The sequence below is a fragment of the Aythya marila genome, assembly GCF_965140915.1.
Source record: "Aythya marila genome assembly, chromosome: 1".
NCBI lineage: Eukaryota > Metazoa > Chordata > Aves > Anseriformes > Anatidae > Aythya > Aythya marila.
In genome coordinates this window covers 17,976,753-17,999,847 of record NC_139042.1, presented here as the reverse complement: position 1 = coordinate 17,999,847, position 23,095 = coordinate 17,976,753, and the positions used below count along the sequence as shown (strand labels likewise).

The 23,095-nt window shown below is 43.7% G+C and overlaps 1 protein-coding gene across 1 annotated transcript in view; it reads left to right on the top strand.

Moving 5' to 3' along the window:
- Nucleotides 1–12,443: 12,443 nt before the first annotated feature.
- Nucleotides 12,444–23,095, top strand: part of RDX (radixin) — a 39,791-nt gene continuing 29,139 nt past the window's right edge. Inside the window, exons 1-2 of the mRNA XM_082765286.1 lie at nucleotides 12,444–12,657; nucleotides 20,458–20,529. Coding sequence (XP_082621412.1) covers nucleotides 20,518–20,529 — 12 coding nt within the window. The 5' untranslated portion in view covers nucleotides 12,444–12,657; nucleotides 20,458–20,517. The remainder of the gene's footprint in view (nucleotides 12,658–20,457; nucleotides 20,530–23,095) is intronic.

The following is a 23,095-nucleotide window of genomic DNA, read 5'->3' as shown; positions in this document are numbered from 1 at the left end:
AAAATATATTTAAAAAACAGTGACAGACTTACCAATGGGTACTCACACATCTGGCATGACACAGCTTTTAGTTTGTAATAAGCTCAGCAGTTATGTTTTGCCTCCACCAGTGTGACTGAAAAAAATGACCCTCTCTGGCACCCTAGGAGCATATTTATCATATTCAGAATGTGAACAGAAGTATTTTTAAAGCTGCTAAATTTTATATTTTTTTTTGTAATATTTTAACCAAAGCCTTTTCATCATTTCAAAATCAGGTGATCAGCAGCTGAGAATGTAAAATCTAAAATCTAATCTTTTCCTAGGTTGGAACAGAAATCTGAATATAAGAACACAGAAAAGAAATAAAGAGAGCCCCAAACTATTATTAAAGGCTCATGAGTGTTTTTTTTTTTTTTTTTTTTTTTAATGCCAGTCTCATGACTTTCTGAGAGCTGATTTATTGAAAGCCTCGGTTTGGCAATTCTGCGCTTGGCTAGCTTGGGCTTTACCCAAGTCCCCTTTTTTTCTTGGCAGCACTTAAAACAAGTCGAGATGGAGCCTGTGCTCCTTTGTAATCCAAGATTGCTGTGTGCAATCAAGAACCCTTCAGCACAGGAAATGAACAAAGCGCCCCAAAGCCCAGCTGGGGCTGCGGGGGGCTGCTCCTGCGTGGGTTTGGTGCATCCGACATGCTCACCGGTGCAGAAATTCGGCTTTACATTAAATTGAGCTAGCTTAGCTGGCAGCAACCCGACCGCTGCGGACTCGGTTGCTTTGAGGGAACTCATCTGATATTTCCATTCCTTTATTAACTGCTATTTCCAGTCCTTTAGCATTTGCTCGAGCTGCTGCTCTGCAGCGAGCAGAGGCAGCGTGCGGCCGCCCCCCGCAGCAGCTCGCGTCCCGCTGGAGCAGAGCAGCAGCAGCGCCAGGCGGTTTTTGGGAGCGCTCAGCGATCCCAGCAGTGAGGCAGCAATAAAACAATGCTTCCAATGTACTGCACTGCCTCTGCCAGGCGGCTCTCATTTCAAGGCTGGGGCATATATATTGCATAGGAGGTTTCTCCTGCGCTGCTTTTAGGGCCCTCGGCCAAAGTGCTGGCACAGCGTTGGAGTTAGTAACCCGTGGCAGTACCCAACTGCTGAGGTAGCGCTCTGCCCTATTACTTTTTAACACACTTCTGTTTTCTGTATACGAGCACGGGTAATGGAATTGGGCAGCAAATGGGTTTTTAAATAGGCCAAATTCTTTGTTTTAAACGGGCACAGCTGCGGAGCTGGTGGAGTCCTTGCTGCAGTACACCACGCAACGCCTGGCTAACCACCACAATGCAGAAGCCCTGTGCAAAGATGAGTAAAGGATCATCTAGCACCAGGGTTTATACCCTATGTGATTAAACATGATGCTTTTAGTAATCCCTTAAAAATCAAATGTCTTTTAAAATTGTGCCATACTATCCTGCTCTCACCGACTGGCCAGCAGTTGAGATTTCAGCCAGGTGTTTGCTGCACCCGATAGCTTTTATGTGTGGGCTGGTGGCTTCCTGAGATGGAAGAAGCTTGAACTGTTCAGCTCTATAATGGAGAAGCAAATGCTTTTCTAGCAATTGCTAGCTGTGTAGCAGAGGGGAGATATTTCCTGAGTCAGCACTGTTGCAGTCATCGCAGGCCAGCCTGCCCATAGAACCTGCCATTTGTTAGCTGGGACAGCCAACTAACTAGGCTGAATTTGTTCCCTTTTATATCTATCGATGCTGGGTTAATGGGTTAAAGGGTGTGTATGAAAGGCTGAAATCTCCAGCACTGCAAACATATCAAGAGTTTTGTTTGAAAGATTAATCCTACTGCATAGAAAACCACAATGTCCTCAGAAAGCTGAAGCAAAAATGCAGTTTTACATGTGTTATTGCAAAACACGCAAATTTTACTGATGGAAAAATACTCAGGTTCAAAGACAATGATGCAGAATTCCATGTTTTTATTTGGGTGTTTTATATTTTAGTGTAAGTACAGAGAAGTCAGCAGGTAGGAGAGCACACCCTATACACCGGGGCTCGACCTGTGGCCCATCTCTCGTGTGCCAGCTGCAGAAAGGCTCGCAGGCAGCCCACAGCAGCCTGTCCCACGCCGATGCAGCCTGGTACCCATGACTGAGCCGTGCCTGCTGTGAGCTAACCCCGGGGGTGTGTTTGCTTCCTCTCGGATCCCCGTGCTCCACCGGGTTTACGCCTGACAGAGTGAATCTGTTCCAGAGGAAGCGTGCCGAGCAGCCGCCAGGAAGCAGCTGAGGTACGCTCACTCAGCCCACACGAACCCACAACTCCCCACATCCTCATCTGTGCCTCCGGTGCATCTTCTGCTTTGCAAGAAAATATTCTGGAAGAAATCCTGTGTTCTGCACTTTTTGCTACAGCTCTTCTGTCTTGTATAAAGAAGCGTAATAGTACCAGCTTAGTTTAGGGCAAATGATATGTTGTAATCTATCTTGCTTAATTTGATGATTTATTTATCTTTCTTGTCCTACACATCTGTCAGTGGCTTTGCCCACTGTACGGCAAGAATATGAGTCTGGTGGTTTAGATTTCACCAAATATGGAACAATCTAGGTGGGTTTTTCTGCAAACCAAAATGCGTATGAACTCAGAGCTCTTGTGAGACTAGCTTTGCTGTCATTTTAACTTACTGCAGTAGAAAGTAGTGAACCTTTGAGTAAGGGATTACTTCAGGTACTACACAAATATTTATGAGACCGATTGCTGATTATATTTATGTACAATTTAGCAGTTTGGATACCTTCAACTGATAAGGAAAACTGTTGGCAATTAAAAGTCCCTTCTGGGGGGGTGAAAATGTTGTGAGAAGCAAATGATATCTGGTTATACTAACACCTAGAAGAAGGTCCGAACCCTTTATGTAGAATTATTCTGAAGGGTCGTGTCTTGATGAAAAATTCCAGGAGCAGTTCTCAGCTATGCAACTGCACTAGCAGCAGTGGCACAAGCTCAAGCAGAGACAACAGCAGAGCTGTTCTACCATTTCAAACCCACTCTGAATGGAAAAGGCGAGAAGAATTAGGTTATGCCCATGTGGCATGGTGAAAATTGAACACAGAACTCACCTCCATCTCAGTGACAGTATGACTGCTGGCTTTACTTGCAATGTCTGGATTAAAAGTCTCTGTGCAGGCTTTGGGCATATCTTCATTTTCCTTGTAAAATCACCTTAACAGCCTCTGTTGCTGAGTTTTACAGTGTGAGTACTATGTCTTGCAGGATGTGGTGTTTCAGCGTGACCATAAAATTACTAATGAAAAAGACACTTAAGTAGAAATGTTATGTTCTGCTCTGCTACCATTAGCAGGAGGAGCGTGACTAGGCTACTATTGAAAAATGAGCAAGTTACCTTAAAAGCTGGATTCTGTTCTTCCACAGAGAGCTGTATAGTGGAACTTACTGCCATCATAATTTGGTGTACGTGAGAGAATGAATATTAAAAACAGTCTTTGTAAATACAGAGAAGTTTTAATAATCTTGGATGGTACTGTGACAGAGCCTTCCGTGAGGAATGGTAGCACTTTCGAGGATCTTAACAGTTGGCGATTGCATTTTAACATATAAATTTTAATTGGTAAGCAGAGCTGCAAATAGGAATCTAACTCAACATTTTCATGGTCTGTTGCATTTGGGAACAAGGTTTTCTGAGCCCTAACTGTTGTACAGTAACACCTGAAATGAGTTTCTGCCTAAATGAATTTTCCCAAAGCCCGAATTGTGTAGAAGAACTGACTTTCTACCCAAATCAAGGATTTTCTGAACAGTCGTGTAACTTGTATTTCTTATGTTCTCCTAAAGGGAACTAAGAACTGACCTTTCAGAAAGAGAGAGTTTGGAGCAATTATGTGCACTTCAGCAGTTGCTTTGCAACCTTGCTTTATAGAATTAAACCTTAGAGATTCTTCCCCGTTTTTCCTCAAGGCATGTAGAGTTTGATCACTGACATGCTCTCTCTGTGGGCTAAACCTAGTTTTATTTCTCAGACAATGTTGAGCTCATTGGAGCATATAACGTGCCATACTGCATTATGTTAATTTAGCCCGATTGTGTACATCTAACCGTTGTTTCCCAGTGCTGCTGAGAAGATACAAAAATAAAAAAAAAAAAAAAAATATTGTCAGCAGAAGTGTGGTGCTGGAGAATTCAACTTAATTACTAACTTGTGTTTCAAGCTGGCTTTCTCTTTCAATACCGCATATAAATAACAAAAATATCCAGAAATACAATAATTCAGGACAAGAAAATATTGCACTCCCTCTTAGATGCTTGCTGTGTGTTTTCACTTCAGCAACATCCTGTAGCAGTGATTTTCAGTCCATTTTGTTCTCTGATGAAGAGATAACACTTGGTTTCAAATACACTACTTTTCAACTTCATGATCTGCCTCCTCTTGTATTACAAGACAAAGGATATGAAAGCTCATGAACATGTTCTCTATTCTATTTTTATGTTTGCCAGCATTTCACTAGATCTTGATCCAGAATTTCTAGGGATTATTTACTAAAAAGGGACCACAGCAATACCATACAGCCCATTTATATCAGCAAATCCAATGGCTTAATATGACAGAGCTTTGAAACTAGGGAAGTAAAGGAAGAGAAATGGGACAGCAACTACTCTTTTCTAAAGCACAGTAGTAATTTAGGGATGTGCTCTGGTTTCTTAGGGCAGGTGGCAGCTATTTACCCCCTTAGGTAATACATTATTTACTGGTACTTTGTGTCAAGTCCTGTGGATTTACCACCTACCTCAGCTTAGGCTGCTGTACGTCGAAATGTCACCGTGCCATTTCAGTTAGTTGCTCCCCGTCACCTGCTGCCCTTTCATCCTACCAGCTATTCCTTTTTGTTAGTCACTCATCAGTGATCGTGTGCTTTTCCACAGGAGATCACGTATGAAGACAAACAATCTTTGTTGCCCAATGAAGATTTTTTTTCAGAGCTTTCTGTTCCTTTTTGAGGAGTTTCTGCATCCACAGGCTGAAAGTGTGGTTTTAGAACAGAGTGACTGCTAACCCCAAGCACATTTATGCCTAATTAGTTTGCCCAGGCTTTTCACATGTTACTGCAATTACATCACTTTTTCAACTTTATAACATTTTTTTCTTGGTGGCTGACTTCTTGACAGGAATAGAACAAAGCACAAAGTACGAATAGAAGGTTTCAAGCCTGCCCATTGCTGTTCAGCTCCTTTTCTATGCAAAAGATGACAGCAGAGCACTCAACCCCTCTTGGCTTTCCATTACTATACACTGCTGTTTTTTTTTTGTTGTTGTTGTCTGTTTGTTTGTTTGTTTTTTCCCCTCCTAAGCCTCAGGCTTACGTGTTTGAATCTCATTAATTACATTTCTTAGGCAAAAAGTTCTAATTCAATCAGATGTCTTTTTGCCTTTTTGCTTTTTTTTTTTTTTTTTTTTTTTTTCCATGACCTTTCACCGTTTCCAAATGTCTACTTAGTTCTGTAGTCTTTTAGGCTCCTGTTTTGTCAAGGAGGAGGAGTGGGAGCAGCTTGATAGGCACCTGGCAGCTCACCTAGGTTAAGCCACCACCAATGATCAGATCTGCATGCAATATTTCAGCTCAGGTTGGATATTCGTACATCTATCAGTTGAACATTTTGCTGTTTATAGGAACATATTGTACTGCTTAAATTGATAGCTGTGGGTTTTTTTTTGCAGAATCACAGAATGATTGAGGTTGGAAGGGATCTCTGGTGGTCATCTACTGTGCCCTACTCAAGCAGGATGACCTAGAGCCATATTTCTGGAAACAAAATTGTTACCACATAATGTGCAAGATTAAGTCATTTTTACCGTCTCTACCTTGTGTAAACTTCATTTGCCATTGTGCTCCCTGTACCTCAGCATAGATGGACTCCCTCCCAACTGTCATAGACTGACCACAGAAACAAGGTTTGCAGGGCCCAGCTGCAGCAATGAGGAAAAAAATGCTCAGCTTTACTTATGTGATAGGAAATGATGTAAAGAAGCAAGAAGGGGCAGACCTTCAATTTAGCAAACCTCCACCTTCATGCAACTTTTTTGACTTTTTTTTTTTGACTGGCTCCACGTAGAAGAAATTCCGATGATGAGCCATCAGCAGGGCACCCAGCGTAACCCTCCTCTTGGGTGTTTAAGTGGGAGCAAGCAGGAGTGTGCTTTGTTTAGGAAAATCATGGAGCAACTTACCTGTTTTTATAATTTTAATTTCAGCAGCATCTGAAGTCCCAAATCTGTCCTTATGTTCCACCCTTTCACCCTCTCTTCACCTCTAAACTTCATGAATGACCTATAATAGGAAGACATTAAAGGAGTCTAAAATGCATTTCTCATTTCAATTTTATCCTAGTTCATTGCTTTGGTACCCTTGTAACATCCTAACTCACCTGGCTCTTCAACCACCAACATTCCTTAAGGATAACCATAGCCTGTATCTTCCAGTATTTCTCCTAAAAGCAAGTAAATACGGCTAAGTTTTCCAGCCCTTCTTCACACATGGCAAAATGAAACAGCTTTTAAAGGTATGAGAAGCTTTCTCTTTCCTTCCTTATGGTTCTCTTTGCTGAACTTTAGTTGAGGGTGATTTCTTCTGATAACATTAAATTGGAACATGATACCTGCTGCAAGAGCACATGCCCTCTTAAGGCCGAATCACCTTACAGACTCCAAATTGCATCTTTGTAGGTGTGCTAACGAGAGAGCCTTGAGACTAATTTGGCTTCTGCAAACGAAGAACCTTGATACATGCCTCACTTGCTGTGCTAGGGAGGTGAAAAAAGGAGTAATCTGCAGGGACACGCACTTCAGCAATAGAGTGGTAGCTGGCTTTAATGACTCATGCTTTTGTTAGTATTAGCTCAGCCTTTTTGTTCTTAAATTCCTTCAGAAGCCCAGAAGTCTGCTGGCTTGCTACTCTGTACAAGCAGATTAACTCTGAAATAAGCCACTGATTTCAAGGGAAGCAGAGTGGTAAAATAAAGAAGGAATTGTATTTGCTGGCTACTTTACATCAAATTCATGGTGTGGATTTTTTTTTTTTTTTGCAATTGCTTTTTTTTTTTTTTTTTTTCCCAGCGGAAGTTCATGATTAAGGGCTACATATAATTTAGATGAAAATGACGTCAGCAAAAATTGCCATCTGTTTTCTTCTAACTGGAACGTTTTCTTAGTAAGAGTGGGCTGGGGAGACTTTTGTGGAATATCCCCTTGAAGAGGTGATGGGGTGCCTCCTTTGGTTCTGCAGGCATTTTTTCCACCTTTTGTGATGCTACTGACATAATATCCCATATGTAGAAAACACAAAATGGAACAGCTTTCGCTTTTCTTTCCTAAATATATGTAAGCATTCCTGGAAACTCCCCTTTTAGAAAAGGAGTCCTAGTCACTCTATTTGGACAGGGCTGAGGGGAAAGGTGGACTTCCCTTCTGAGGTTTTGACGTGTCCAGTTTGGCAGGGCAAGGAGATGACACAGTCTCGAGACTGTATTTTGGCTGAAAACTCGTAACTCTCACAGCCTTGATTATTTTTGCTTCTTAATAAGGCAGCAAGTGAATGCAGTAAAATCAGGAGGGTGGAGGACCTAAAAATACTTCAGTGACTGATTCCTAGTAAAAACCTCTATATTTTAATATGATTTTGTTTATTCACTGAGTTGTACGGCTGTATCTCCGAACAGCTTACATGCGCCTCGGTGGGTGGTGGAAATCAAAACCATTTGCTTTTACTTTAACAGTTGTATATTTTTTTTAAGCTTTCAAATGCTTGCATCCAATTCCTTGGTAATCATGTTCCCTTTTTCATCCACAGAACTAGATCCAAGAAAAAAAAGTTGTTGTTGGGACTGGTGCCTTTAACTCTGCCTATTGCCTTACCTCTTCTTTTATTTCACAATAAATACTCAACATTATTTTGCTGAAATTAATATCTCCAGGATTATCAATGGCTTTCATTTCCACTGCTAAGACCTAGCCACAGCCATATGATAGCTAAAATAAACACTGTCACTAAAAAAACAACGCTGTCACTGCGGAACAACTTGTACTTGTCATAATAATTACAACTATGAATGAGATAAAAACATTAAGTGGCCAGAAGCAGAACTGCAGCTAAGTGTCAGCTGCTAGATGACAACCTCATGTATCAGCGAAGGCACGTCTGGGTGACGTGACACAGGAGCAGTGACACGCACAGATTTGTCCCAGCTGGAATACAAGAAATCAGACAGCTTGCCCCAGCCTTAGCTGCAAAGCAGTTTACTTTGTTAATTTCCCTTTGGGCAGTTACCAACTATTATTAAAAAAAAAAATCATAAAATAAAAATGGTGGCTGAGGTAATAGATGAAAAATAACGACTGGGTAATCTGTATTTTGTGTGAAAAAATTAGATTATTTGCAAATTGTTATCACAGAGATGCAAGTAGTGATTCACTTGAAATGAATTCAGATCTGTATTTGAGACTGTTAAACAGACCTCAAAAGTGATTTCACTATTTTCAGTCTTGAGCAGAATAGGTATTACAGTTTGGCCCTGAGATGGGCTGACACTGCAAGAGTGCTGCTCTTTGCTGCAGCATCAGAGGCTAAATACCTAAGAGAAAAATGTGGAGAAGGTCATCATATGTGAGAGATGTTTGGTAGCAAAGCTTTTGGGCTACTCAGACACAGCAGTGGGAGACCCATAGCCCTAATCATGTGTTTGCTTGTGGTGGGAGCAGTCTTCGAGAGAAGCACTGTTTTCCTGAAGTCTCACTGGGAGGCACTCACTGGGCTGCAAGACAAACCATTTGCAATCAACCTTGCAGATTTTCAGTGGTAAAGGTTAAGCCAGGTTTCAGTGTGAATGTTAAAGGTTAAAGCCTTTTCAGCAAGGTTGTTAAAACAAAAGGCAGAACTGTTTGACACCAAACCAGCTGCCAGCACAGCAGTTCAGTAGCAGATAATCCTGAATTTTGTTTCCCAGATGCTTTGATCAGGCTTTGGGGTCCTGGTTTATCCTTTCTGTTTTCTGTGTGTCCCTGATGAGGAGAGAGAATCCCTCTTGCTTGTAGCACACAGAGGCTGTCCTCCCTCGTCACAACACGTGTACAGGGGAATCTCCAGAACTGGACTCCTCGACATCTTCCTGGAGCTGAGGCCATCAGCAATAAATGTTTGCAGAGCTGCTGCAAATCAGAGAATCGAGGTGTTGAAGGACACCTAAGTGTGCTCCACACAGCTACAATATTTCAGAAAGGAAAAGGACCAATCCTTCCCAGAAACATACCACATCGTGCCTTTTGAACTTGATCAAAGCTCAGGCCATAGAAATACACTCAAGTAAAGGCAACTTGGATTGTTCAGCGTTGTTACTGGAATCTTCATATTTTTATTGAAACTTCATATTTTAACAACACACTTTTGGAATTAGATAAATTTAATTTTAGATGACAAATTTAACAACAGACACAAAACCTATTACTTCAGACATTTACTGCAAATTCACCAAATATTTAAAATATCTGTGAACTGGATTCATCTAATTACTGCAAAATTCTTTCAATTCCATTTTTTTTTCTAGTAGAGACTTTAAAAGGCAACACTTGATGGAAAAAAGAAACGTGATTAATGTCCATTAAGGCAGCATATCCTATTATATTTATTCAAGTATTAACAAAAGAATAAACAATTCTGTTTTAGACCGCACAATTAGTAACAGTTAAACTACCCTGCAATAATTCTTGGCGCTGTAAGGTCTGCCTCTGTAAACATATTAATAGACGAATATGTGTGTATTGAGTCACATGCATAAATATGCCCAGAAAGAGCAGCTGGGTTGCAGACTTGCAGGCTGCGTCCACGTATAACTTCTCATGTCAGTGGCATGGTATGGGCAGAACTACGCTTCTATCCGAGCTGACAGCATAACTCTTGATTGGATTACAGGATAAAATAAAGGTGTATTGCATAATGTTTGACATGCCAAGACAATTTGGAAATTTCTCAGTGATTTTTTTTTTTTTTTTAGTTCTCCTTTCCAAACCGCCTTGTCCAGTAAATGTCCCTCAGATTGCACGATTAGCTTCAATAGAAGAAACTTCTAATACACTGACTAATGCTCTCCGTCACGGCTCAGAAACCTTTACTGTCACAATCGATTCTAGGATTAATTCCTCAGATAGGGCAGTGGAAGTTTAAAATCTGTTTTTTAATGAAGAGCTGCATGTTGGCATTACTGCTGGAAGACAAACTTTTACATCATGCAGTTACAGTATTCTTATCGTTAACTTTATCTTTATAACAGTTACAGTATTCTTATCATTAACTTTATCTTTATAACCTACCTCTTCAATAACTGTGCAATTTAAGCTGATATGGATATCTGAAAGCTCTCTTTATTGGCTGTAATTCTTTCTGTAGTTTCAGTGTCATGGCTAAAATGGGTACGATCTCTAACTACACTTTTCTTTTTGCTGTCCTGCTTTATCAGCCACACTGCGAGTTTATACCTTGTTAAGGAAGCAAGGCAAGAATAAAACCACATTATACTGTTGACAAGGTAGATAAGAATGTTATTTAGCTTGACTTTTTTGAGGAATAATATTCTTCGTGCACCGTTATAAGAGATAAAGCATATCTTAAGACGATAATGTGCACATTGAAAGGCACTTTCTTTACACCTGCTATCAGCACAGAACCATGTCCTAGTGCAATATTCCTACACCTGAGCCAGTCCACGATGGACTCTGTCAGAGGAAGAGCCAGCCTCTAATTCAGTGAACTAAAGTGAAGATGTTTTTATCTGTTACTGCACTGATTCATAGACGATTTCTGGTCTGAATCAAAGTTCCTACCCTTAGGTCATTGAATGGATATTAAGGTCTTGTTTTCCCTGGAAGAGCTTTTATTGATTGCCTTTGGATCTTGCTCTGACATGCAGAAAAAGGCCACCTGAATGGGGAAGAGTTTGTTGCATACTGACGATGACCAGTGGAACCAACCATGCATCTGCAGAGGCTGCGAAACACTTAAGAAGTTTAATGTGCTCCAAAACTTTCTCTTTCAAACCAGGATGTTCTTGAGGACAAGCAACAACAATGGAGAGCAGGTGGAACTAGCCACGGTCACTTTTTCATTGGAACAGAAAAGCAAAAACAAAGCTGGAATTGAAATTTTAGCCCATGGGAAGAAATTGAATCTATCTTTAATAGACCGAGATGTTTGGGTTCTGTGGTGATGACTGCGAGAGAAATAAATGCCTATTTGACATATACAATAAAATCCATAAAATCATCACAGATTAAATTCATTAAATGCTTCTAGAAGAAGCAATTATACTCAGTCTTATATAAATTTAATTTCATCACAGATTGCACTATGTAGTCATCTAGTTTATGGGAATGTTCTTTAGATTTTGTCCAAACAAATGCAAAAAGAGTTAGTCAGTGCAGCTCCCACACATTCACGGGGATATTACTCCTTGTGGCTTGCCGAGCCTCTCTCCTCTTCTTCCCTAGCTCTCCACCTCCAATTCATCCTAAAACTAATTATTCTTTCTGAAGGGACATTAATTGGCAATTCCTCCCAGTTCTTCCCCCAACCTTGCCTTCTTTATCAGGCAGCCAGAGGGCGAGGTGTATTAATAGCAGCTGCATGACTCAGGGCTGGGAGCTCAAGTGGATCCCTTTGCTGTTTGGCCTCCCTGGCTGCATTGCCAGAGCTCAGGGCGCACCTCTAGTCACTTGCAAATAAAATAAAATAAAATGCAAGTCCATGGTGTGTGGGGGGTGTGGAGGGGGGGGGGGGGGGGCTGGGACCGCCTCAGCTTCGTCCCTCAGGACTGGGAGGATCTACTGGGAGAATTTCCTCGTTCTTCCACGAGAAGTTTGTGGAGGGATTTTTGAAGGGTTTGCGTATGAAAAAAAATTAAGTGTGAATAGGGGAAGCCACGTGTGACCGCAGCACGGCCCCTTCCCCCTCGGAGTGATGGAGCAGTGAGGGTCCCACCACCCTGCGCCAGCACGGACGCGGGAGCCGTTTCGCCTCTTCAAGTGGGCGAGACAACAGTTTTTATTTCATTTTTACTTTTATTTATTATTTTTTTTCTACGGGAGGACGCTCCTCACGCCCCCGGGACACCGAGGGGTGGCATCACGCCTCCTGGCAGCCTCTCGAGGGCCGAGGACCGCGGGGGGTACCTCCCCCCAGCCTCAGCGCGGCGGCAGGACACGGCACCCCACCGCCCCCTCAGAGCCGCAGCACCGCCTCCTCACCGCGCCCCGCCGGCCCCGTGCCCCTCCGCCAGCACACTGCGGGCAGCGGCTTCGCCCGCGCGCCGCGCGCATGCGCTTCCCCCCGCGCCGCGCATGCGCGCTGAGCCCCGAGCCGCGAACCCCCCGACAGAGGCGGGGAGGCGGGAGCAGGGAGGAGGAGGGGGATGCGCCTGGCGGCCGCCGCCGCCATATTGCGGAGCTGTCAGCGCCCGCCGCGCTCGGCGCCTCGTCCCCGGCGGCGCCGCCAGCAGCACCGGGGCGGCCCCGCAGCGGCGGGCGGGGGCTGCGGGGGTGGGCAGCGAGCGCCCTGAGCCCTCCGGAGCCGGCAGCGCCTCGCCCCCAGACCCCCCCGCCGGCCGGGGGAGCGCGGCCCCAGGTGAGGCGAGGCGGGACGGGGGCGCTGAGGCGGCGCTGAGGCGGCTCCGGGCTCCCCTCAGGCGGCGGGAGGGGGCTGCGGGGGGTCTCCGGAGCTCGCCCCCGGCCCCGCGGCGTTATTTGTGTCCCGTCAGCGGGGAGGGCAGGGGAGGGATCGCCTCACAGGCAGGGGGCTGCGGGCAGCTGTTGCTCGCTATTGTGCGCGGCCCGCGGCCGGTGCAGGAGGGCCCGGAGCGAGCCTTTGTGCGGCTGCCGGGCGGCTTCGTGCTGGGCGCCCCGAGGGCGGCGCAGCGAGGGGCTTCGGGCTTCAGCTCTGCGGGATTTGGTTGGTTTTTGTCGTTTTTTTCTTAATTTGAGCGCGGGGAGGGCTCTCTCTCTCTCTGGACGCCCTGCCAACGCGACTGGTCGTGAGGTGTACGAAGCTGTCTGGCATCCCAGCAAATTATTTCGCCTTCTTCTCTCCAGGCTTTTAAAATAATTTCTTATTTAGTTTTAGTAGATACATTTCTGCATTTAAACCCATTGTGTCTCTGTGACTGCTTCGGGCCAGGGCTCAGAGGTGTCCCTGCACCTTACCCAGCCAGTTCCCATTCGCTTGTTGCCTTGTAAGCCACGGCGGCGTTGTGAGGGCTCATCGCCAGCCTGCACGGCACTAACCCTGCTCGGGTGCCCACAGAAATGCCACGATTGCCTCAAGCTCACACACAGCACCTTGGCACGGTGCTGCGTGGCGAGGGCAGGCGTGGAGCTGGCACGCAGAAACCTTACGGCAACTGCCACGAGGTGGGTTTGCAATCGATAAAGAGGAAAGTAGTAGCTCTGTATGGGATTGTAGGGCTCATCTCCATCGATCCATTGATTCAGCGTAAGAGGGACTGTGAGAAAAATAAACTGTAAGTCAATGCAGTGTTCCCAGATAAGAGCCCTCCTGGCAAATGGCAGTGGCGTGTTTCCAAGCTTTGCGCTGGGTGACACAGCTCTTCCATCAGCTCGGGAGGCGAGGGAGCAAAAGTACAGTAAACAACTTTAAAAAACGCACGGAAAAGGACGTGGTGTGACATGTCAGGAGCTGTCCAGAGAGTTTTCATTGACTGCTGACTGAAAGAAACAGTGTGAAAGTGTCTGTTGGGAGGACGAGAAGGGTTCTTGTCACTGCCTACTCCTGCAATTGCAATGGAGAGCATTGCAGGCGTTGAAGATACTCAGAGCTGCCAGAAAAAAGTTGGTTCATGGGAAACTTGGTAAAGCTGTAGGATGAGCATGGCTTCATCTACAAGGTGCGAGGCTAGGGAGTAAGAGATGTAGAAGGTTGTGACGTTAGAAGGCAGATCCTGGTAAATAAAGCAACTAAAGGGACTTGCGGCATTGTTAGGCTAGGTATATGGCCTTTCTTCTTCAGAGATCTTAAATTGCTGCTCAGCTTTTTAAGAAGGGGTACTTTTGTTGGCAGGGATTAAAAGGAAAGTTGTTCAAGGTATTACTTCTTTGTATTGGATGTGTTAAATACATCAAAGCTGTCCTATCGCTTTGTATTGCATTAAAAGTGTGTGGGAGTAGAGGAAAGGGAGGATTTTCAAGTCTGCAAATGTAACCAAAACTTTATACAGACTTGTGGAGAAAGACCTGATTGTCAGAAGATACCGGTACATGAAAGCAGCGCTGGGTGCCTTACTTAGCCAGTTTTCTCCAGAGCTGAAGGGACCTGGTAAATAAACTCTTTGCCTTCAGCATTGAGGGGCTGCATCTGGGGGGCAACTTCACCGGTAGTCTAATCCTTAGCTATGCTTTGAATTATTTTTTTTCCTTGTTTTAGACCTTTATTAATTATTCTGTCTTTCAAGTCGTGTAATACAAGGAGAAACAAATAGTGCAGTGGCCCAACCAGGGAGTGAACACCTTGAGAACAGTTGGACTCAAGAACTCGAGCCAGCTCACGTGGAGGCTGATGCGAATGGCAAGTTCGTGTTAGCAGTTTTCTTTATTTTGTGGAGCTGCTGCTAAGAGACTTACCTGCTTTATTCAGAAAACACAGTACCTGCTCCTGGAATGGGATATAACCAGGATTTTACTTGTGACAGTCACCTGTCAGTGGTATTTCCATGGAGAAGTTTATTGAAACAACAGAGTACTTGTACTGGCCACATTCTGCAATTTCCATTTTTACTCATCTGTCAGAAATATGTGGGAAGAGTGGACGTTGTTGTTGTAGAACTCTTCAAAATCTTACAGTTATTTCGTCTGCTCCAGTTGTGAGCACTTTAAAATGTGAAGATGGGAGTTTATATTCAGATTAGTATGTAAGTTATACAGCACATCTGTCACGGACTGGTAAAACTGCAAGCATTGCATAAATACTCCTTGGCTGGGCTGTGTTCCCTTCTATTTGACTGCGGTGCTGCCAAGTTCCCATTTGTGCTTTTGAAGTTACCAGGATCTCCCATTTGGAAGAAACGCTTGCCTCTTCAAAATATATTTAGCTATAAATACATTCAAGGCATAACAATTGCACTGGCTGCATGGGAATTATCTATCAGAGACCCAGGAAGCTCGTCTCTAGTATCTTGGGGGGAAGAATTGGGAGGAAATGGTGTTCTTAGGAAGGTGTAGGTGCAGTACTCAAAATGGTGGTATGGAGAACTCTGTCATACCCAGCAATGGTCACGTCTCTATTTTATTGTCACAGAACTCAGCTTTTTCTCCCCTTTTTTGTGAGATAGCTTGCGGGTTTGCCTACCTCCGAGACAATTGTGCAGACCGCATCTCCTCGGCTGTCTGAAAAAGATGTATGTGGAGGTAGAGCCTGTGGTGAATTAACTTCTTTATTGGACTTCTGCAAGCGTGTCATTAGGGAGCTGTTAGGCTTAGTGGAAAAGATGATTGCCCTGCAGGTACTCGCAGGCGGCTTTGGAGTAAAATGTTCTGGGAGAAAGCTGAGACCAGTCAGTCAGGTACAGTGGCCTGTACGTTTCCTGCTGCTGCCTCTAAAGCTATTAGGCACCTCAAAAATTGGAACGGTACAAGACTGAAAAGAAAAAGTGCGTTTAGTTTTAAGAAGTTCCTTCTTTTGATGCAGCCCAGAAAGCCAGCCGTACCCTGGGCTGCATCAAAAGCAGCGAGGCCAGCAGGGTGAGGGAGGGGATTGTCCCCCTCTGCTCTGCTCTCGTGAGACCCCACCTGGAGCCCTGCGTTCAGCTCTGGGCACAAGGACAGGGACCTGTTGGAGTCTAGAGGAGGGCCTTGAGAATGACCAGAGGGCTGGAGCACCTCTCCTGTGAAGACCAGCTGAGGGAGCTGGGGTTGTTCAGCCTGGAGAAGAGAAGGCTCCGGGGAGACCTTACAGCAGCCTGCCAGTACCTAAAGGGGGTTACAGGAAAGCTGGGGAGGGACTCTTTTGTCAGGGGGTGGACTGATAGGACAAGGGGAATGCCTTTAAAAGGGGGGAGGTTTAGACTAGATGGTAGGAAGAAGTTCTTTACTCAGAGGGTGGTGAGGCCCTGGCACAGGCTGCCCAGAGAAGCTGTGGATGCCCCATCCCTGGAGGTGCTCAAGGCCAGGCAGGATGGGGCTTTGGGCAACCTGGGCTGGTGGGAGGTGTCCCCGCTCATGGCGGCGGGGTGGAATTTGATGATCTTTAAGGTCCCTTTCAACCCAAACCGTTCGGTGATTCCTCTAAATACGCAAGTTAGAGGGTGGCGTTGCTTTGGTTAAAGCTGTGGGGTCCCTGCCATCTGCGTGCAGGAAAGCTGAGGGTGAGCCTCTTCACAGAGCTGGGGAAGCACGCTGCTAAGAGGCTGCTTCTGGGGGCAGGTCTAAAGCTGGACAGGGACCCTGCTGCTTTTCAGAGTTGGGTTCTGCCATCCGGGTGCCCTGCTCGAGTCGCCTTCCTCACCTGACCTCAGCCCCAGGGCTGTGTGCATGAATGTTTCTTTTGAAAACAGCTGCTGCATAAATTACATGACAGAATTTTGGCATCGAGCGCTTTGTGCACCATCATTTTCTGCATAAAGCTTCCTTTGTTGCCTTCCAACAATTGCTTTATTTGTTGCCTTTTGTGGCATAACTGGAAACATGGATGATGATGATGATTTAAAAATCTAGCTGCCTTGGCGTGGAAGGAGTTGGAATTGCAATCCTTCGCTTTAAGAGAATTTTTGTACTTCTGGGCGGATCTTTTTGGTTTGGTTTGGGATGTGGAGCCAGCTGATATTTTGGCGGTTTGGTCCAGCTTCCTAGCATTTGCCACGAAGGTCTCGAGGAGCGGAGCGCTGTAGCAGCAGGAACTCTGCAGAGTCACGACCTGCTCTGCTAATCCTCCTGGCTCGGAGGAGGCACCTTTGGGGTCGCCGCGGCGTGCAGGAGGTCACAGGCAGGCCTCAAACCGCGGGAGCGATACGGGAAATCGTTCCCCATCCCCTTGGATGTGCTCTTCTGTTCACAGCGTCGTCTGACGTGGGCGTTAAGATAAAGCTATAAGTAATGGACTGTGTCAGAGCTAAAAGCTGAGTAAAACTGAACCGAGTGTAAAGCTGCTGGGCACGCGAGTGGCAGAAGTGAGCTCCCCTTCCAGCAGCAGCAGTGCAGGCGCACGCTGTTTCCCCTGGCAGTGAGGTTTTGGTTTCTTTTGGACAAATGTTTCCATGTTTGCTGTGTTTCAATGCTAGCTGATGCCAGTGCTCAGGAAAGATGGTGTTATTTTTTTATTTACTTTTTGATTTCAGTTCTTGCACAGTTCTAAGGTCTGCGAAGCTCTTGATTTTTCCGTAGTGATCACGCTTGGTTGCAGTGCTTTTGTGCGAGCATACTGTGCTGAAATTGCTAGCACCTCGAGTGTGAAAGCATATAGACACCGGCTGGTTTTTCTTTATGCGCAGATTATTTCCATCTTACAAATGTAACTTTTAAACTAACATTGGTGTAACATTTAGTGTGTTTTTTCTTGTAATATACCACATGGTTTTCATCATCTGAAATAGAAGCGACCTTCAGCCTAGTTGAGTAAATTTAGGAAATATTTTCCTTTTAAATAAATGAAATGACAGACTTAAAATTACTGCAGCACATCCAGTGAAAAATATCGTTTATATTTGTTTTCCATATTTTTTTTTCTGTTTACTTATTGTGGTCACTTCCCAGGCCCCTGAGATCTGTGGGGCTGCCAGGGGCACAGTTCATCTGGGTTGGGTTTTGGACAAGAGGATTCTTATTTTAGCTGATAACTTTGATTCATTGCACATCAGCTATGTGTCAATTCTGTAAATTCGGTTAAATTATTTGTCTCCTAATTGGGATTTGATGACTTGTTATTTTACAGGATAGTTTTTTGTAGTGATGTTTTTGATTAAAACCTGAAGTTTTTTTTTTTTTTTTTTTTTTTTTTTTTTTTTTTTTTTAAGAGCATGTTTTCAAATCATAATTTAGGGTTGGTTGATAGGAGTTTAACGAAATGTTTCGGTAAAACCAATCCCACCAAATCAGGATACATCTGTGGGAGAACTGGCAAGGACAGACCATCGGAGGGATTGGTGCAGCCCCTTCAGAAAGCTCGACACGCTGCCTTTTGGGAAGCCCTGAGCCAGGAGCCAGTTGGTCTCCCCGGACTCAGCCCTGAGCCATCTGCTCCCGTTTGTTTCCCAGCGGCTGCTCTGAGGCGGTGTCGCTCCTCTCCCCGTGCCTCCTCTTGTCAATGCAAATGTTACTACAGGCACATAAAAGCAGTTGTGCTGCTTCCCACTCCTTGTAGCACTGCTGACTTGGCACACTTCTAAAATGGTGGATGGGAACCTGGTTTAGCTTTTATGTTGTTTGTTAACTGAGCTTAACTCCAGGCCTTCTGCCTGCCTTCAGCGGTACGGGCAATGAGCCTCTGCTGGCAACCAGGTGGGCACGGGGATTGCTGCAGCTCGGGGCCCTGCGTACAGGTAGCAGGAGTCAGAGCCAAGCCTGTTCTGCTTTTTAGTGCTCCTGGGTTTCTCTGAGCTAGAGAAAGGAAGGAGGGGAGGCAGCAATGTCCTCTGTGAACTGAACACGTGCCATGGAATTGTATCAAAGGGCAGTGTTGTAAGGTCCCAGGAAACCTGGTAGAAACATCGTTTGTTTCATCTCTTTTTCCCTCGAAAGTTTTTTGGGTAAAAATATTTTTTTTTTTTTTAAAAAAAAAAAAAGGGATTATGGAAAAGTGAGTTCATATTTTACAAATTCTATCAGACTATATATTCAAATGGTAAAATAGACTTACTGATACTGTCTAATGCTTCAGAATATCTTCAGAAATTCAAAACCGAAGTAAAAATTTCAAAATTCATACCTAAAGCAAGTTTTAAAAAAAATCCTACTGGAATGTATTTGTAATTATGCTGGACAAACTATGATGTATTGCATTATACCTTTATTGTTCTACATCAATTGTGCCATAATGAATATACCTTAAAGACACTGTTTTAATTTCAGGCTGATTTGTGATTAAACAAAATTTGTTCCATATCCCCAGTATGACGTAGGATCTCTTTCTGTAATGTTTAGTCATTCATTCTTCTTTACCAGCCAACAATATTGATATTTCTTAAGTTATTTTCAACCTTTATCTCTTTTTTTCCAGTCCCTCTTTTCAAACAATCTCTACAGAGTAGAAGAAGAAAAAAGCAAGTGTACCTTAGCTTGCCGTGCAAATGTTTGTTGATCTATTTACTGTATTTTTTGCCAAGAAGCAAAGAAAAAGAACTTTTCTAAATATATGTAACAATACATGACGCTTTTTTTGATGAATTAAAAAAATGATACAGAAGTTTGCTTCTGATAAATAAATTGCTTTAAACATTTTGATTTTGTCCCTATACTTTTTTCCTCAAGCACTTCTGAACATTTTATCTGTCTGATGTAGTCATAGAATTATAATACTGAAATCTCAGATTACATTCACACCAAGACAAATACTACTCAGAGTAATTAGTTATGTTATTTTGGAGGCAATGCCACTTTTGGTACGCTGCAGGACTGATTCATAGATTCTGTTACTTTAAAAGCATGCAAGAAGGTGACTGGTTTCTTCTGCTTTCTGAGTTGACATGAGTTGAGTCAAGGCAGGATGCAACCTACCAAGGAAATTACAAGCTTTCTTTTTTCGAGGCATAAAGACTGTTTTGAACTTGCAGAAGATGATAGTAATTAATTTCATTACCACACAGATGTAACTTAGAGCCTTTCTGCTTAAAAATAAAAAATAAGCAGTACAGATTTTTCTCCTTTTTTACTGTAATGGTCTGACAACTGGAATTCCTCTTCATTAGGGAAAATTGAGTTCATGACTTGTTCCCTGAGACAAATGGATGCTTCTATGGATACGAAATACAGTCTGATGCTTAAAAAATAATGTTAGTTTTTTCTTTGTTTGCACGAAGCTTCAAATTTGGCTAGCATCAACAGACTAAATTGAAGCTTTGGAGTTCCTTGTTCAAATTTTTGCTTCTCAAATAATGTATAAGCTTTCAGTACTGGAAGATGTCTAATATCAAAGTTTTTTAAAAGAACGTTTTTGGGGATCGTTTTTTTTCCCTAATGTTAGTGGGTTAGTATTCTGTAAAAACTGGGAAGGAGGTTACTTTTTAGACACCTGTAGATTCTGGTAGTGGGTAACTTTTTTTTTTTTTTTTTTTTTTTTTTTAATGGATGTTATCTACTGAAAAGTGCATTTTGCACATGTAGAGCTCTTGTTTATCTGTGTTGGAATTTGTACTATTTGCTGTGATGTGCGTGAACTCTGTTATGATTAATTTAAAAACAAGCCTTTTGCATTTGTTTTTGACAGAAGGGGACAAAGAGATTGTAGAAGACTTCACTGGACGAGAGACTAAAGAAAACCAGCAAAATGCCGAAACCAGTAAGTAGCTCTTTTCTTACTCCCTAAAACGTAATGGGATTTTCAGTTTTCAGAGTAGTTATCTTAAAACAGCTCTAGTTACTTTGACTCTGCACTTATTAGGTTTCATAAGATCTGGTAAGGTACAGTCAGAGTTCTTGAGCTTTTTTTCCACACGTTGGTATTAAACTACCTGAAATCTCGGTGCTAGAAGCTGTGTGCAGCACGGCTGTGTGTGTACAGCTGCAGAGGGGGCAGAGCTCAAGCTGCGGAGAATTGAGAGCCCATTTGGCTGGCAGGAGGAACAACTTTTCAGGAATTGCAGACTCTGGGATGAGGTGGCATGCAGTGGGTGATGGAGGCCTGACTCAACATCTGTTAGAATCAGTGAAAGGATCTGCTGCAGGATTTGTCAGGGAAAGGCAGAACAGACGAAGTGTCGGTGACAGCAACAAGACCATTAGGTGGTATTTTTACTGTGATTGGGGGTATAATTTGGAAGGTAAGTGTGAAGGAAGGACACGAGCAATATTTGTGGTCTCCTATTCCTCTCATTTCAGCTAAAATAAGTGTTCCTCCACTTTCTGTAGAGGAAAAAAATCTCAGATTTTTGTTTCCATCCTGGTTCTGGAATTCTTTAAGGATATAACTGTTCAGCAGCTTGATCTTTTGGTGGAATATTGGATGGTTGCGTTTTTGTCTGCCATGTGTTAAACAATTTTTGGTTGTCTCTTCCACTTACATTGAGCAAGCAAAGTATGCAGAAAGGGAACTGAATTGTCAGAGGAGATTATTTCTATTCTTCTTAATTGGTTTACGTAACAGCCTGCGGGCTTCCTTTGTTTACTGATGTTTCATTGAGATCAGGACCAGGACAAAATGTTGTCTACTGCTGAGCATAAGTCTGTGTGCACATATATATTTGTGGATGTATAAAATTTTTGCTATTAATTAGAAATTACAGTAGCTAGTATTGCACCCCAGTGTTTGGAATCAGTACAGCTGAATGAGTGATGTGAGCACGGGACTCTCCAGAGGCTGCGAGTTCTGCTTGGAGCTTCAGAGCTCCTGGCAGCCTGGCCATAGCATTTTGTTTCTGTCATTTTTCTTCCCCCACGTGTGACCCTCCCCCAGGCGATTTGGGACAATATTTTAGCACTTTATGAAATGAGAATGAGTAGTCTGTAGCCAATTACTCATTTGTAGAATGAGTAATTATTTTAAAGCCATTCCCCCTTGTGCCATCACTATACCTCCTGACAGAGTCCCTGGCAGGCTGCTGTAAGGTCTCCCCAGAGCCTTCTCCAGGCTGAACAACCCCAGCTCCCTCAGCCTGTCTTCACAGGAGAGGTGCTCCAGCCTTGTGGCCTCCTCTGGGACTTGCCCCAACAGATCCCTGTCCTTGTGCTGAGGGCCCCACAGCTGAATGCAGGGCTCCAGGTGGGGTCTCATGAGAGCAGAGCAGGAGGGAAGAATCCCAGAATCCCCTCCCTCACCCTGCTGGTCTCGCTGCTTTTGGTGCAGCCCAGGATGAGGTTCACTCATGTCGAACTTCTCATCAGCCAGCACCCCCGGGTCCTTTTCCTCAGGGCTGCTCTCAAGCCATTCTCCTCCTGGCCTGTATTTGTGCTTGGGATTGCCCTAGCCCAGATGCAGGACCTTGCAATTGATCAGTAGGAAAAACAAACACCTTAGTCTGTGTGAGGTTCTCTCTATTTAAGTTCTGGGATCAAAATCATGAAACTTAGGCAGGCAGTGCTCCCACTGCTTTAGGGACCTGAGACAATCACAGAAAATGTAGTTTTAGGATGGTTCAAAGTGAAGAATTCTCCTTAGAGTTGAGATTGCAGAAGTGTTAAAAGGGCTCACAGTCCACCCTAGGAATGGAAACGAGCTACTGGATCTTAGGAAGCAAGCTGGAGTCATGCCAAAAGTGAGAGAATATATATCCATGCTTTTCTGAAGGGCTTTATATGAGTTTTATGTGTTGTTTTTTTTCCTACTGACAATGTGAGATCTCAGAAGAAAACCAAGTGAAAGAAGCCATGAAGCAAAATTAAATTGATTACTGCTCAGGAAAAATGTCAAAGAGATCTTTTTCCTGTAAACTTCAGGTTGTTGTGGTTATCAGTTGTAATCTGTGTATGCAGTGGTAGTGCACGTGCCACAGATCAACTGATTTTACCTGTAAAACCCAAACCTTAGGTTTTGTTCTGATGGCTTCTTAAATGATAAACTGCTTTGAAGCTTTTCCTTTTATTTTATTTTTTTACCCTCCTTTGGGGACTCTTAACAACCCAGTCCTAGGTTTTGGTCAATAAATCTGCCACTGTTCTTTGAAGACCCTTGCTTGGGTTCTGCCAGGGCTCCGTAGCACTGGGCCATGGAAGGTTTCTCACTCTGGACGTTGATTACAGCTCTTACCAGTCTTTTAAAGAAAATGTAGCTCAGAAACTACTTGGTGCTTAAACTCCTTGTTCTTCATCTTTGACAGCTGTGCAATAAAACTGTCACTGTTCTGTAGCTTTATTTTTAGATGTCTTTTAACCTGAAAACTAATGAAGGAATTGTGAATAAGCTGTTGTAT